This window comes from Didymosphaeria variabile, assembly GCF_027946475.1.
Source record: "Didymosphaeria variabile strain IMI 356815 chromosome Unknown scaffold_8, whole genome shotgun sequence".
Taxonomy (NCBI): Eukaryota; Fungi; Ascomycota; class Dothideomycetes; order Pleosporales; family Didymosphaeriaceae; genus Didymosphaeria; species Didymosphaeria variabile.
In genome coordinates, this window is record NW_026611627.1 from 3,123,884 (window position 1) to 3,137,255 (window position 13,372).

At 52.3% G+C, this 13,372-nt stretch overlaps 5 protein-coding genes and 1 non-coding gene across 6 annotated transcripts; 1 reads left to right on the forward strand and 5 right to left on the reverse strand.

The window, feature by feature from the left end:
- Positions 1-13: 13 nt before the first annotated feature.
- On the reverse strand, positions 14-1,733 carry N0V89_011259 (uncharacterized protein; the record flags this gene model as incomplete). The annotated part of the gene is made up of 3 exons (XM_056219992.1): positions 14-682; positions 766-1,402; positions 1,474-1,733. 3 exons carry the CDS (start codon positions 1,731-1,733, stop codon positions 14-16), a joined length of 1,566 nt encoding a protein of 521 aa, XP_056067119.1.
- Positions 1,734-2,695: 962 nt separating this feature from the next.
- Positions 2,696-3,604, reverse strand: N0V89_011260 (uncharacterized protein; the record flags this gene model as incomplete). The annotated part of the gene is made up of 2 exons (XM_056219993.1): positions 2,696-3,378; positions 3,460-3,604. 2 exons carry the CDS (start codon positions 3,602-3,604, stop codon positions 2,696-2,698), a joined length of 828 nt encoding a protein of 275 aa, XP_056067120.1.
- A 1,284-nt stretch (positions 3,605-4,888) lies between these two features.
- Positions 4,889-7,063, reverse strand: N0V89_011261 (uncharacterized protein; the record flags this gene model as incomplete). Its single annotated transcript, XM_056219994.1, has 2 exons — positions 4,889-6,857; positions 6,906-7,063. The coding sequence occupies 2 exons, from the start codon at positions 7,061-7,063 to the stop codon at positions 4,889-4,891; spliced, it is 2,127 nt and encodes a 708-aa protein (XP_056067121.1).
- Positions 7,064-7,594: 531 nt separating this feature from the next.
- N0V89_011262 (uncharacterized protein) lies at positions 7,595-8,172 on the forward strand (the record flags this gene model as incomplete). The annotated part of the gene is made up of 2 exons (XM_056219995.1): positions 7,595-7,815; positions 7,866-8,172. 2 exons carry the CDS (start codon positions 7,595-7,597, stop codon positions 8,170-8,172), a joined length of 528 nt encoding a protein of 175 aa, XP_056067122.1.
- A 378-nt stretch (positions 8,173-8,550) lies between these two features.
- Positions 8,551-8,622, reverse strand: N0V89_011263. The gene has a single exon. It is a non-coding gene; the product is annotated as a tRNA-Arg (tRNA).
- A 1,384-nt stretch (positions 8,623-10,006) lies between these two features.
- N0V89_011264 (uncharacterized protein) lies at positions 10,007-10,825 on the reverse strand (the record flags this gene model as incomplete). The annotated part of the gene is made up of 1 exon (XM_056219996.1): positions 10,007-10,825. One exon carries the CDS (start codon positions 10,823-10,825, stop codon positions 10,007-10,009), a length of 819 nt encoding a protein of 272 aa, XP_056067123.1.
- Between the last annotated feature and the right edge of the window lie 2,547 nt (positions 10,826-13,372).

The following is a 13,372-nucleotide window of genomic DNA, read 5'->3' on the forward strand; positions in this document are numbered from 1 at the left end:
ATGGCCCTATAATCTACAGGACATATCTAAACAACGGCCCGTAATTCTCAACAGCAACCTCGTTCTTCGTCTCCCCGCCCGCAGCCTGCGCCGCCTCCTGCGCCGCCTGCTTCTGCTGTGCCAGAGTCCCATACTGCTTATCCAGCTTCTTGTTCTCCCACACGAGCAGCGTTCTCAAGATGACCACGAGGAACGTCGTGAAGAACATGAACGCAGCGCAGACGGACTGCCCTTTGACGTAGAACGGCCCTTCGTTGGTGGGATACATCCTCGTCCCGAGCAACGGCCCGCACTGTCCGATGACGTTGAGCAGTACGATTCCAGCGCCGCGGCGTGTGTCGGAGCCCTGGTTGTTCAACACCCACGGCAAGATATTGGCAATCGCGGGGAAGATGCCCGCTGCAGCCATGAAGACGCCAAAGTATCGCGCCCCTACACTTTTGGCGGCGGCCAGGATGACATACCCCGTTCCGCCAATGATGGTGAGGATGACGAGCATGATGCCGCGTTGCTGCGTGCGGTCTGCGATGTACGGCGTGATGATAGTGATGAGAAACGAGAGGAAGAAAGGCGGTGCCGTAAGTCCCTGCGCGTTGATCGCCGAAAAGCCCATCTCCTTCAGGATTGTCGGTAGGAACACGGGAAGCGACGAGAACGAGACGTTGCAGGAGAAGTACATCAACTGGCGGAGCGTCAGTCACTTAGACTCATCCCTACACGGAGGATGACAACTCATCCCTACGCACGCAAAAGACGATAACTCACCCCTAGAATCCACCCTTTCGGATCCGCAAGCCCAGCCCAGAACTCTTTCCAATTCACGCCCCCAACCCTAGTCGCCGCACCCGCTTGCCTCACCCCCCGTGCCTTCACCACCATCTTTTCCTCCTCGTTCAGAAACTTGGCCTTCTCCGGACTATCAGGCAAAAAGAACCACGCCACCCCAGCCATCACAATCGTCGGCAGCCCCTCCACCAAAAAAAGCACCCTCCACTTTGCAATCCCCGGACTCCCACTCGTAATCCCATACGCCAGCGCCCCCGCAAACGTATTCGCCAGCGGCGCCGCACTGAGGAACAACCCCGCCCGCAGTCCCAGCTCATGCCTGAGGTAAAAGAAACTCAGTAGATAGGGAATTCCAGGACCGTATCCCGCTTCTGCCCATCCCATTAGGAATCGCAAGGCCATTTCCGCTTCCCACGTGTGAATCGCTGCCTGCACGCTCGAGACTAAGCCCCAGGCGAACACCACGAACGCCGCCCACTGATGCGGCGGGACGACCTTCCACATGATGGCCTGGAACTCGAAGACGATGTACGAAATGTAGAAGATGGTGAGGAGCCAGTCGTATTTTCCGCCGTCGAGGTCAAGGTCATCGGCCATGCCTGCGATGCGTGCGTTTCTGCCATGCGTTAGTGACCTCTGCATGCCCTCGTTATTCACCCAGACTGTCCGTGGTGCTAAAACACTCACCCGATGTTGCTCCGATCCAGAAACGCAAGCAGATACAGTCCCGAGACGAGAGGAAGGAGGTGCCAGTCCAACTTCCTTCTCACTCTCTTCTCCACCTCGGGATCAATTGCCATCTGCGTCTGCGGAGGCGCCCCGGCTTCTGCATCTCTTTCCAGCCTGTCTATTCCGGTGGGTTTTTCTCCAAGTGGAGCTGGGGCGATGGAGTCTTGCACGGGCGCCTCAGCAGCAGCGTCTTTCTTCGAGTTCGGGAACAGCCGCATCGCGAAAAGGACCACGCGGGGAAACAGTCAATACAGGATGCTAAGCACGCACACGGGCACCATTCAGGATTTAAGCATTCTTAAGCTCGATCCGCTTGCTCCGCGCGTGCGCCCAAAAGCTTGAACCACGCCTCGGACCTGAAATCGGCGTCTTAAACGCGAGCCGAGTGGTGATGGGTTGGGGTGATCGGCGTGGCGGGTTGCTCCCTTCGGTAAGTGGGCGGGACGATATGCGGGGTAACGTAACCTTTCATGCACGTTGATCACGGCGGTTGGTGAGCTCATGGGGATAGGTGTTGGGATGTCCGGAACATGCCCGAATGAGTAGGACGGTGGGGAAGAAGAGTGTTGTTGAGTAGGGTAGGCGTGTACGCGTGGGAGGAATAGCACTTGAGTTGTTATGAGTGCGTGATGAATGTTAGTGGACGATAGATTTGTTGACACTCTTGCGCGGCGGGGGGCGAACGCCGTCGTTAGTATCTGCTTTCAGTGTGAGTGAATTGTAATTAGAGCATCGCTCGTGCAGTTGTTTGTGCTTACTAGTATATGTGCATAGTTGTGCAAGGATAGAGCCATGAGACCCAACGCAAATCAAGCATTTACGAAGCACGTGTAGCATCGTTCTTCGTTTCCTTCTACAACAAGAATCAAATTTCGTATATTTTGACTGCCCTTCGTTTCGTGAGCGAGTTTTCACGTGAATAAGGGAAGTGCCATGCCCAAGAAGCTCCACAGTAGCTGTCGTTGCCAACCAACCACAGTGAGCCCAGCTAATATCGTACATCCAGTCCACATTATTCCAACACCCTAAACGCCATAATTCGTCCAGACCACATATGTTGAGACCGCGAGAAATATGCAATGTCACGCCGCAAGGCCCTGACTAGCATCAGACACAGCAGTAACCAAAACATATAATCAGCCTACACCGTCATCGTCGTAAGTCGCAGTCCGCACTCTCCTCAAAAAGACAAGTGCGTAGCCTCCCCCGCCTTAGTAGGCGGCTCGTACCGCTGCGCAGGCTTATACTTCCTAACCGGCGTCTTATTCCCCTGCCCAGGCAGCGTATTCGTCCCCGGATACGGCTTCTTCGCGTTATCCTCCTTCGGTGCCGTAAACGGCTTGCTCTGTCCCGGCCTCACAGCCGTTTTCTTCTCCGAAGTTGAGTTCATGAAAGCATTATTGTTGCCGTACGGCTTAGGCAGATCGGGTCCACTCTGCCCATACGGTTTGGGAAGGGGTTTGTTGCGCTTGACGGAGGAGTTTGCTGTATTGGAGGCGGTCTTGCCGTAGGGGCCGACTGCGTTCTTGACTCCGCCTGAGACGTTGCCTACGACGCCGCCGACGGGCTTGGAGAGGCCGTTAACGCCCCGCTGTACGCCGCCTGTTACACCGCTTCCGGTCTTCGTGATGCCGCTGACGGCGTTCTTGGTGCTGTTGCTGACCTGCTTCTTCGCTGCGCCGGTGTTAGGGGTCTTCTTCGCGCCCAGCGGGACTCCAGATCCTCCTGGCTTCGTGCTCGCAGGCAGAGAGTTCGAGCGGTGCGCTGCGGGACGGCGCGCAGAAGATGGTAGTGCTTTGGCGGACGGCCCTTTAGTCTGCCCGCCGATGGAGGTGCCGAGGCCGGTGGCTTTCTTCTCGATGCCTGTACAGTTTCACAAGGTCAGTCACCAATTCTTCCCACATAGGAGGAGAAGTAGGAGGAACAAGGGGAATAGAAGCATACCAGTTCCCACGCTGCGTCCACCGCCTTCGACCATATCACCCGCTTTTATCAGCGCATCGCCTGCGTAGCCGCCTACGGTGCGCTTCCCTTCCTCTATGAAGCCCGACACGCTGTTCCACAGCATGTTCTGGATGAAGGACGTCATTGTGCTGGTTCCGTTTCAATCTCCTGCACAGTCGTAAAGTAAACGTGAATTGCAATATGGTGGGGAGTTTCAATGCTTCCAGAACTGATGGAGAAGCTCAGACGCAATTCGGCTGGAGTGACGTTGTGCTAGCGCTCCATTGCGATCTTGCTTTCTGCGAGGGATGAGTGGCGCTGGGCTGGAAGCGGAGATGGGGTATGACGTCGCTTGTGGCACGCATCGAAGTAGCGTGAACTGGGGTGCGGGTCTAGGGCGATCGATGAGCGTGTGGCGTCACTTTCTGTGGGGGCGGCATTTTGATTTTCCGTCTAGGAGAACATGGGATTCTGGGATGGCATTTGCATATGTTCGATCCCAGCACATTGATACAGGCGCATTGTTCGCAAAGAGACGAGATATGTGTATATAACGAGACTAGGTTTGGTCGTAGCAAAGATTCCATCAACACACAATAGCAGGCGTCATCAACCCATCGACCTGATCAACATGAGTCAATCCCGTCCTGTATGCAAATTTCCCATCCTTCCCACCCGGCTGGCTCTGCACATACCCGCCTCCACCCCTTCCCCATACGCAACTTTTTTGCACATGCATAGCCAGCTGATACCACTCTGCCATGTTCCACTGAATTCCCTCACAAGACGAGGAACAGGTGTACATGAGACATGAGCGGTAGGAGGCTTGTATGCAGCGGTCTGCAGGCATGTCGACCGTCATGTTGCCGAAGTTTCGAAAAGTATCCTGGATGACTTGCAAACAGTCTTCTGTGTTGGGCGGGAGCGCGGTATTGCGAGGACATGTCCAGAAACCAGGGTACGGGAGGTAAGGCCAGACAGCTTCGGGGACCTCTGCAATAAATGCCTGGCTCCTGTTACTGGGTGTGACGTGGACGTAGTCATTCGTGAGAGGTTTGTGTGCCATGGGATGGCTAAGTCTTGGTGCTGTGGTGGTGTTTCCCATGTCACTCATGATCCATGTTGGCTCTAGTATGATAGCCTGGACAACCGTGGAGAGCGTCGCAACTGCGTAGATGTGGTTTCGCATCGTGAAGACCAGAAACCTTGAATGGTATCTATAACAGCGAGGAGGTTATGTTACATGTGGGTATTTAACGTCATGAAAGCCGATTATGAAAGATAAAGAGACCAGTCCCCCATTTGCAGTTGATCAATTAAGGGTTTTTAACGCGCCACGGAGTCTTGGGCTAGCCCGCACCACGACATGCCACGCGTCTCTTGATTTCGTGACGAAAGGTAAGAGATGATAGTGCCACGCGATATTGGCTCACGTAGTCGTCTTCTTGATCGGTTTCGCCGGCGTAGTTGTTGGCTTAGCTGCTGGCTTCTTTGCTGGGGAAGCAGTAGGTTTCTTAACAGCACCATTTGTGGCTGCAGGCTTCTTGGGTGCAGCCGCAGCCCCGCCAGCTTTCGGTTTAGGTGTATTGGCCGGCTGATCGGTGCTTGGTTTGAACACATACTTTGGTTTGGCAGGGCCAGACGATGTGGCGCTGTTCGTTTGTGGCTTCTGTCCTACATTAAGAGCACCACTTGACGTGATCTTGATAGGAACACCAGAAGAAGTCATGAATGTGGCGCCCTTCTTTTGTTGCGCTGCTTCGATTTCCTTCTTGCCGAATTTGATCTTGAGCCCATTCGCAGTTGTGAGAGTTCCGGTGTCTTTAGCCTTCTCTACTTCGGGCTTGGGAATCTTGATCGTAACTCCAGAGGCAAGCGTGACTTCCCGCATTTCTTGTGGCTTCGCGGGCTGTTTCGATTTTGCCGCGACCGCTGGTTGTCGTGCTGCTGCTGGCCCTCTAGACGTCGCAGCAGCAGATTTTCGAGCAGCACTAGGTCCCACTGCACTCTTCGCTTTTTGCACTGTGGATGTGGCTAAAGTCCTTGTCGGAGCCTGAGGTAAAGCTGTGCTGGCCCTTCTCCCACCCGGCAGTACCACTCCTTCCTTGATCGCTGTCTCTTTGACCAGCTTGGCGAGGTTTTCCTGGGTGAGATGCTGCACACGGCCCTTGTTCCCGGGACCAGCGGCTTGGTTCGCACCCAGCTTCGCAGCTCCTTCTATCATTTTCTCCAGCTCGTCAGGGCTTGGGAGGCCCTTCAGTTCGCCCCCACTAAGAATCGCCTTCATCATCTGCTCAAAGTACTGGTTTCCGCCCGGTATGAGATCGCCTGGTGTTGCCCCATATGCTACAGACATTGCCGTCATAACACCTGTAATGGGCGCAAAGATTTTGACGAAATCGTTCCAATGGGCTGACTTGACTTGAGTTTCTATCTGGACCGCAGGGCGAGGAATGGTGCGGATGCTCTTGTTATCGCCCTGCGAGCTGCGATCGCCCATATCGAGATGATCTTTCCAAAACTCCTCAGCTGGGAAACGGGTATGACGGCTGAAGTACTCTAGCATGTAATCCTTCTCCCGCCAACGGTTACGCAGCCAAACTTCGAACGCTTTGGTATTTTGGATCGGTATTGTGGAAATATGGAAGCGGCGCCAGTGCATGTTGACTGACTTGGGAGGCCGCCCTTCGAAGAAAGAAGATCGTAGCGTGAAGATGTCTTGTCCAAACTGGCCGGGAGGAACGCCCTCGTATGCAATCGTGCAGTCGTACAACCATTCGGTGGTGTCTTTGAGCTCGTTCAGACAGAATTTCAAGCCTGTGCTTCGCGGGAGGAGTTGATGCTTCATGTCTTCAAGTCCATTCTTTGCTGCCCATTTCTTGCTCTTTTCGCGTGTTGACGCTGAAAGATTCGTTCCTTCCGGGAAAATGATCAGCCACATGGGGTCTTTAGGGTTGTTGAGTCGTGATAATGCCTTCTTGAAGCGCCGTTGATCCTCTTCCCAGTTTCGCGCAAGGAAGATGAAGTTGTACATTTGCGCAGACCATCCTATGATCGGGATGTTCTTCAACGACTCCTTTAGGATGATGTAGACGAAGCCATGCAGACCGTTGGTGTAGGCAATCCACCAAAGGTACAGCCAATCTGTATAGAGCTGGTGATTCGCCATCAACACCAGACGCTCCGAAAAGTTGCACTTGAGACTTCCGTCTTTGGTCTTGATCAATTGACCAAGCATGCTTGAATCGCCGCTGACTCGGACGACCGTCGGTGCCCACCACTGCGTTAGGCAAGTAATGAGGATGGCGAAGCATTCTTTCGTGTACGCCATGTAACCCTCGTAAAAGACGGGGTCGATGAGCTTCAGTGGCGCTCCCAGCACTTGCGACGCGCTGATGCTGTAGACACATTAACGCTGTGCTTCTCTGTAAACCGACATCACTTACGCAAGTACGCCCGAGAGGAATGTCGAAGCCAGCGTAAAGGCACGCTCAGCTTGGTTCAACTCGCCATACTTGGGAGGGCCCGCAGGATGATCCTCCGGTGCAATGTTCTGTTTGGACACCTTGAGTCCTGCGCCGAAGTCATCCTTCTTCTTTCGCATCGCTGGGGAATTCATCATAAATTGTTATTGTCCGCTTTGGAAGGCCGGAGCATCGCTTGTTAGTGTCCTTGCTCCGCGAAGTCGACGGATAGAGGATACGTCTAGCTGCCAGGCCGTTGACGTCGAAGGGCGGCTGGGGCATGCCGATCATTACGCCGCTTGCAAGCGGGCAGGCGGTTCGGATGACGTCGTTGTGGCGCGGCCGACCAACTTTCAAGTAGCACCAGTAGGAAGAACTCCTCCTCCTTTCAAGCCTCCTTCCTCAAGCCCCTTCTATATCATCCCGACGCATTACCACTGCACCCTGAATTCTAGTCAACGTCCAAACTCTGGTTCCGACTTACCATACGAAGAAGGCTATCGTAAGTACATCTCAGACCGCATTCATCACATCCTACGAGGCGCGCGCAACGTCCACAACCAACGTCCACAACCTCGCGTGCTCTGCACTAATCGATCGAAATTAACCATGAACACAATTCTAATAATGTGACGCAGATCAAAGTTTTATATTCACAACAATCCGCTACCATGCCTGCCTCTGTTGCCTCAGCGCCCGTGAGACGCACTCCGAACAAGGCCACCGCCGCGCGAAAGCCCGCAAGCACGGTCGGAAAGAAGTCGCAGAATGCGACCAACGGCGCCGTAAATGGCGCTCAGCAGCACGCTTCACCATACACTATCATGGCATCGCGCATTGCGAACCGTGTCGCTGAGATGGCCGAGAACATGACGTTTATCGAGCGCGAGAAGTATGATTGACCTATGACAACAGAATGTTCCCACATTAACATGCGACAAGGCCCAACACACAATCACCTCCTCCCGCTGTCCAGTCACCGAAGCAGAAGAAGCCCCCGCGCAAGCTCGACATCCGCGTGCCCAACAACGGCCAGTCGCCCACTAACATCACCTTCTCCGCGCCTTTCCTCGACAACACGCTCTCCAAACTCTTGAAGCTCCAGAACAGGATGCTAACGGTCAGCAACGACATTGCCGCCAGCGAGGACGTGGACGAGCAGACCAAGCAAGAGCAATTCGCGCAGAGCGCCGAATTGTCGCGCATCATCGCTCTGATCTGCGCAGAGAAGGCCAGACAGGGCGCATAAGCTGTTGTAACGCAGGATCTAATGGGTTGATGATTGACGAATCGCACCATGTGTTGGTGGTTCAGGCGTTGACCATTTCTTTGGACTTTTTATCGGATATTGGCAATTTGGTTGAACAATTTTCTCATTTCCTATGTAGCGCGTATTTTCGATCCGGCTAGCTTCACTTGTATGATAGGTATCGGCATGAATGAAAAGGCGAATATGGAATACACAAGGAACTGCAACTCTTCCTTCACGCGAACGATGTGCACGAGCCAAAAACATGCTATCGAACAATAGATGAAGCAGTGCATTGATATCTAACTAACATTGCCAAAATTTGCAAAAAGAATTGGTGCAGGAATCAAACCTGCAATTCAAATCGTTTAACACAAACGACCTACGTGCGACTCGAACACACAACCTTGGCCTTAGGAGGGCCACGCGCTACCATTGCGCCAGCAGGCCGTAGAATAACGGCTCGTAATGACATACGAATGAAAAATTCCAACACTCTGTAGTATATAGCTCATGCTATCACATAATGCTCCTCTAAAATCATAGGAAAGCTCAACCTTCTCCTTCGTTCGTATCGCATCGCGTTGTTGAGCAGTAAAAAGAGTTTGTGCGTCCCTATGACGTACGATAAGCGGGGCGTTTAGCTGCTGCATTACCCGCGCATCAGCTAAGGTACTACTGGTGATCGAGCGAGCACCACGTTAAAGTCATTACTCACTGTAACTGTTATGCTTCATAGAGGATTTTGACATCGCTCCAGGTTGAAGACGCGACGTGAAAGAGCAGACGTGTGGTAGGTTGCACTCAGGGGCCGTTCTTTCCCCACACGCTAGCCTGACGCCTTTCCACGTCCAGCCCTACTTAGGTACGGAGAACGTCACATGCGCGAATCGATCACTCACGCACAACACCATGGATGTCGCGAATTATTCCCAACATGTAAGGATACGGGGTCTGCATAGTATATCCCTGGCCTCGGACGCACATGCCGCGATGAACAGCCGCACCAGGTGACTGGTACATGTCGAAGAACGGCACCTTCTCATCGCCTGGCTACCTAGACTTGTGTGTGAACCGACGCGTCCTTAAAAAGATAACGCGCAGTGAGCTCCACATTTCCAATGGTCGCGCGATCATCGACCTCGTGAACGCAGATCGACCAGGCGTGTTTGAGCGCTCTTTGAACAGAGCGTATAATGAAGATGTCAACATGCAGATAAATAGTGTGCGTATTATAGCTTGACGGACTAAGATATCCATCCTGCAGAGGACATCGCCCCGTGTAATGGCTATGATCCACTGGGGGCCTTGACTTCATCTTCACCATTTTCTCGAAGAGCGCTGGAGCTAGTACGGGGAAGGGAGGACCATTGTGTTTATAGAAATGACAGCTTTAGCAATTCGTGATGTTGTTAAAACGGATGGCATCGCTGCGTGGTTTGCAGGCAGGCATGATTCCCATGCATTTCACTTCGAGTTCAGCAATAACTGCTTACACGTCACAACGAATACGCTCTGTTGAACCTCTGTATCTCTACAAATCTAGACTCTCGGACACAGGTATGTTGCTTCTCTATATACACTCGAAGCAATTTACGACCGAGACACCTTATATACCTAGACATATAATTGGAATTTCACAGTGCTCTTATGGAAACTGTGCGTTGCCGCAAGATTCAGATACCCTGTGTTACCCCTGGGTGCGACATTCAAGTACCAGCAACTTGAAGAGATAAATCCCTAAAAGGTTCGATTGATCCTACGGTCCCAGAATTAAGGATTCTATCATACGCGATGTCCATGGTTTGCTTCATATCCGCAAACACAATGACGACTAGTCGATTTCGGGCAAATATCCGTCGTCGTCACTGTCCATCATAAACTCACTCTCGTCTGTCTCCTCACTCGGCTGCCGTCTATGCTCGCTAGTCTGCATCTCATCGCCCAACGTCTTTAGTACTCTATCGAAGTCGAAATCGGCTTCCAGCAACATGCTCCATACTTCATCATCACCGCGGTTCATCGCATTCAGATGTACGATGTGTTCTCTAATGTCCAACCACAAGTCCAACGCTTTATGTCGATCGTCTGACGTGTGCTGGAGGAGGCGTGGTTTCCATTCCATGGGTACATTTCCAGTGTCGAGATAATCGTACGGATCATGATACAGGTTTACGGCGGCGTCGACATCGTTGTCTGTGCGGCGGAGATAGGCGTATGCCATATTCTTGGGAATACCAAAAGCAACAGCCTTGTCGATTAAGTGCTCAAAGCCAAGCGATGCTATATGGTTTGCCTGGAGAGGGTCGTAGCGGTCTTGAGAATCCTCCAATTGTTTGGACAACGTGACCTTTTTCTCAGTCAAGGACTCTGCCCTCCTCTTCAATTTGTTGCGCTTGCTTATCTTAACAGGCACCCTGGGGGCACTCGATGCCCTGATCCCAGAGGTCTGATCAGGCGAGTTAGGAGTCAGGTTGTTCTGTATCTTGGTGTACAGCCCGTTGGTTTTAGATGCGAGACGATCAAGCAAGACTTCATGATCTTGATGGAGAGTATTGAAGAGGTCTTCAGACGCTTCGAGTTGATTTGACAATATTATGTTCTCATTGGTCAAGGTCTCAACCCTCCTTCTCAACTTGGCACGTTTGCCCATCTTGGACAGTGGCTAACGCTCTTCTCAATCGATGAGTTGGGAACAGAATCTGTGGATAAATGTCTTTTACAGCGGGGTCTGGCCCTGTATATACTTGATGTATGTTTGGAGACGTTTGTGCCGCAGGCCACGAGACCTTCGGAATTTATGCTTGATACTTGTCACATCGCATTCGGTCAGTTGCTTAGACGGTCAGGGAACTTGCGTGCTCACAGCTGAAGAATGGATCGTTAGTCAAGGCATCGCACCAGTGTAGGGATCTCAACCCATGCCCCTTGTCTCCGGCCAACCCTACCGTCAGCTTTCTTCCACCTATCTCTGACGACCCCTAATCCATACTCTTGCGAACGAGCTATCCGCGGCATACCTTCCGCTCGCAGTTCAGTCATAGCGCGCCAGCTCCAGTCAAATGGCGATCTGCAATTTCCAAGCTGGCGATACGCCAGTACTTTTATGACTAATCCTCTCCTTCCATCGGCTGATTGAATTTCGATGTCATAGTCCGAGAGGCATCTAGAGCAGGATCCGAACGATAGATGGCAAGGGACGAAGTGGCAAGATGTATTTCTCCCTAGAGTAAGCTCGGGGAGCTGCGTTGAAGTCCAGTCCGAGAGTCCTTTCGCCATAGTGAGGTGTTTGCATATATCATGGCCTAGGCTATCAACACCATTCCTGAGCGACCTCATGTCATCTCCGGAATGATACATGGTCGTCGTGGCAAGTACCAGGAGCCTGTCGTCAACGATGCGTACATTCTGGGTCTCCGAAACCGTCACGCTGTACAAAGAAATGCGCCTCGGGGCCTTTCTCTCGAGTCTTTGAACTGGCAGGCCATGCGCGGGTCCGTACAGATGTCGATTCATGATCAAGCGCGCGTGGTGGTATGAAATGTTGCAGGTAAGTGGAACGCTAAAGAGACCTTCCTCAAGCTGTTGCTTGCATGGCAACACCTCGCGGTATCTCGAAACGCTCGATTTGCCCCAGCGTGCACTCCATCGATGGAGCTTAATGCAATGATGGCAGAAGTACAGATGGGCTATGTCGCGCTCGAGCAACAGCAATACCTCTTCCTTTTCCTCGGAGCTGAGACGCAGCTCTAGGGGGAAGCAGATAGTGTATAAAGTCCGGCAGGTTAAAGCTATTGATATGACGCTAGAAGTTTCAAGGTATGCGGTAATTATTAGGATGATTTCCGGAGGAAGAGCGAACGCGCCTAGGTTTGATGAAGAGCGTAGAAATCGATTGAGCATCCCCAGTAGGCGGGAAGGCCATTGAGCAGCTCTTACAACCATGCCGATTTAATAGAACATATTTGTAGGGTGGGTAGAATAACGGATGTTGTGATAAAAGGTAGGAAGAGGAGTCAGGTTGAGGTGTTGGGCTTGGCACACTAGGCCAACCATGGGTGGCCGAATCAAATCCATGGGTTTGACTCCGTATCAGGACGACGACCAAAAGTAATCGGAGTCCCAGTCGTTCTACGGGCGAAGCTCTTATTTCGTGGTGGAGTACGTGGGGAGTTCCACAGGTGAGGGGTGGTCACATGATGCTCGGGAACCGGGGAAATGATCTCCGATGGACTCTCAGAGCTGCTGGGCAAAGGCGAGAGAAGGAGCTCATACTTGTACACTTATTTGGTTTACAGCAGAAAGTGCCTCCGCTCCCTTGACAGCGCACGCCCACACTACCACAATGGATATTGAAGATATAAAGCCTCTCCGCAATAGGTTCCTTCTGATGATACCGGCAGCCAACTCGTACAATTTTACACACTAACTCTTCTCGATAAACCGGTGAAGAACTGCCCACAATTCTTCGTATACTATTTTGGACCCCCAGAGGACTAGGCAAATCTCCCGCTAAGTATTTCCATATGCATCGAAGCTGAAACCTAAAGCAGCTAGCGCTTTCTCCTTCACTGGAAAATGATTGGCCAGCGAAAAGCGTGGTGCTCAGCCTCGGCAAGAACACGAGATTTTGTGATTTGTTCTGCAGACTGAATTCATTCGGGCCGCCGCCAGAGACAAACCATTGGGTCTGTGCAGCGTGGGCGCATATCGTGTGGCGCCTTCGGAGCTTGTAGGGCCTGGGAGCTGTGGTACTGTGGAGTTATGGACCGGATGCTCAGCCGCGCGAGGAGATATTAAGATCGCAGTCGCGCCGGTGGGCCTGAGATCTTGTCGAGAGCGTCTACGTTCGCTATACCCCTCACCATTCGAACTTCTTATACCGTGCCATTCTTTGGCTCGACTATCTGCGTGGTCAAGGAGTGTACATCATGTACCAGTTTATTTTCACTATCATTGCTGTGCTGCCTTCGGTTCGCGGCGTAGCGTTTCCTGGACCATCTCCCACGTTTGTCGCAAAAGATAATAAAGCTGTCGATGGATGGACACCACGACCGACTGAAGGCCCAGCCGTCAAGCTTGGCAAGAGACAAACAGATTGGGAGACTGTCAGCCGCAACCCGGGACTATGTGGGTGGGTTGAATTAGGAGGAGCGCTAGGTGAGGACTTCTCGCAGCGCCTGTTTCATAATACTTACAT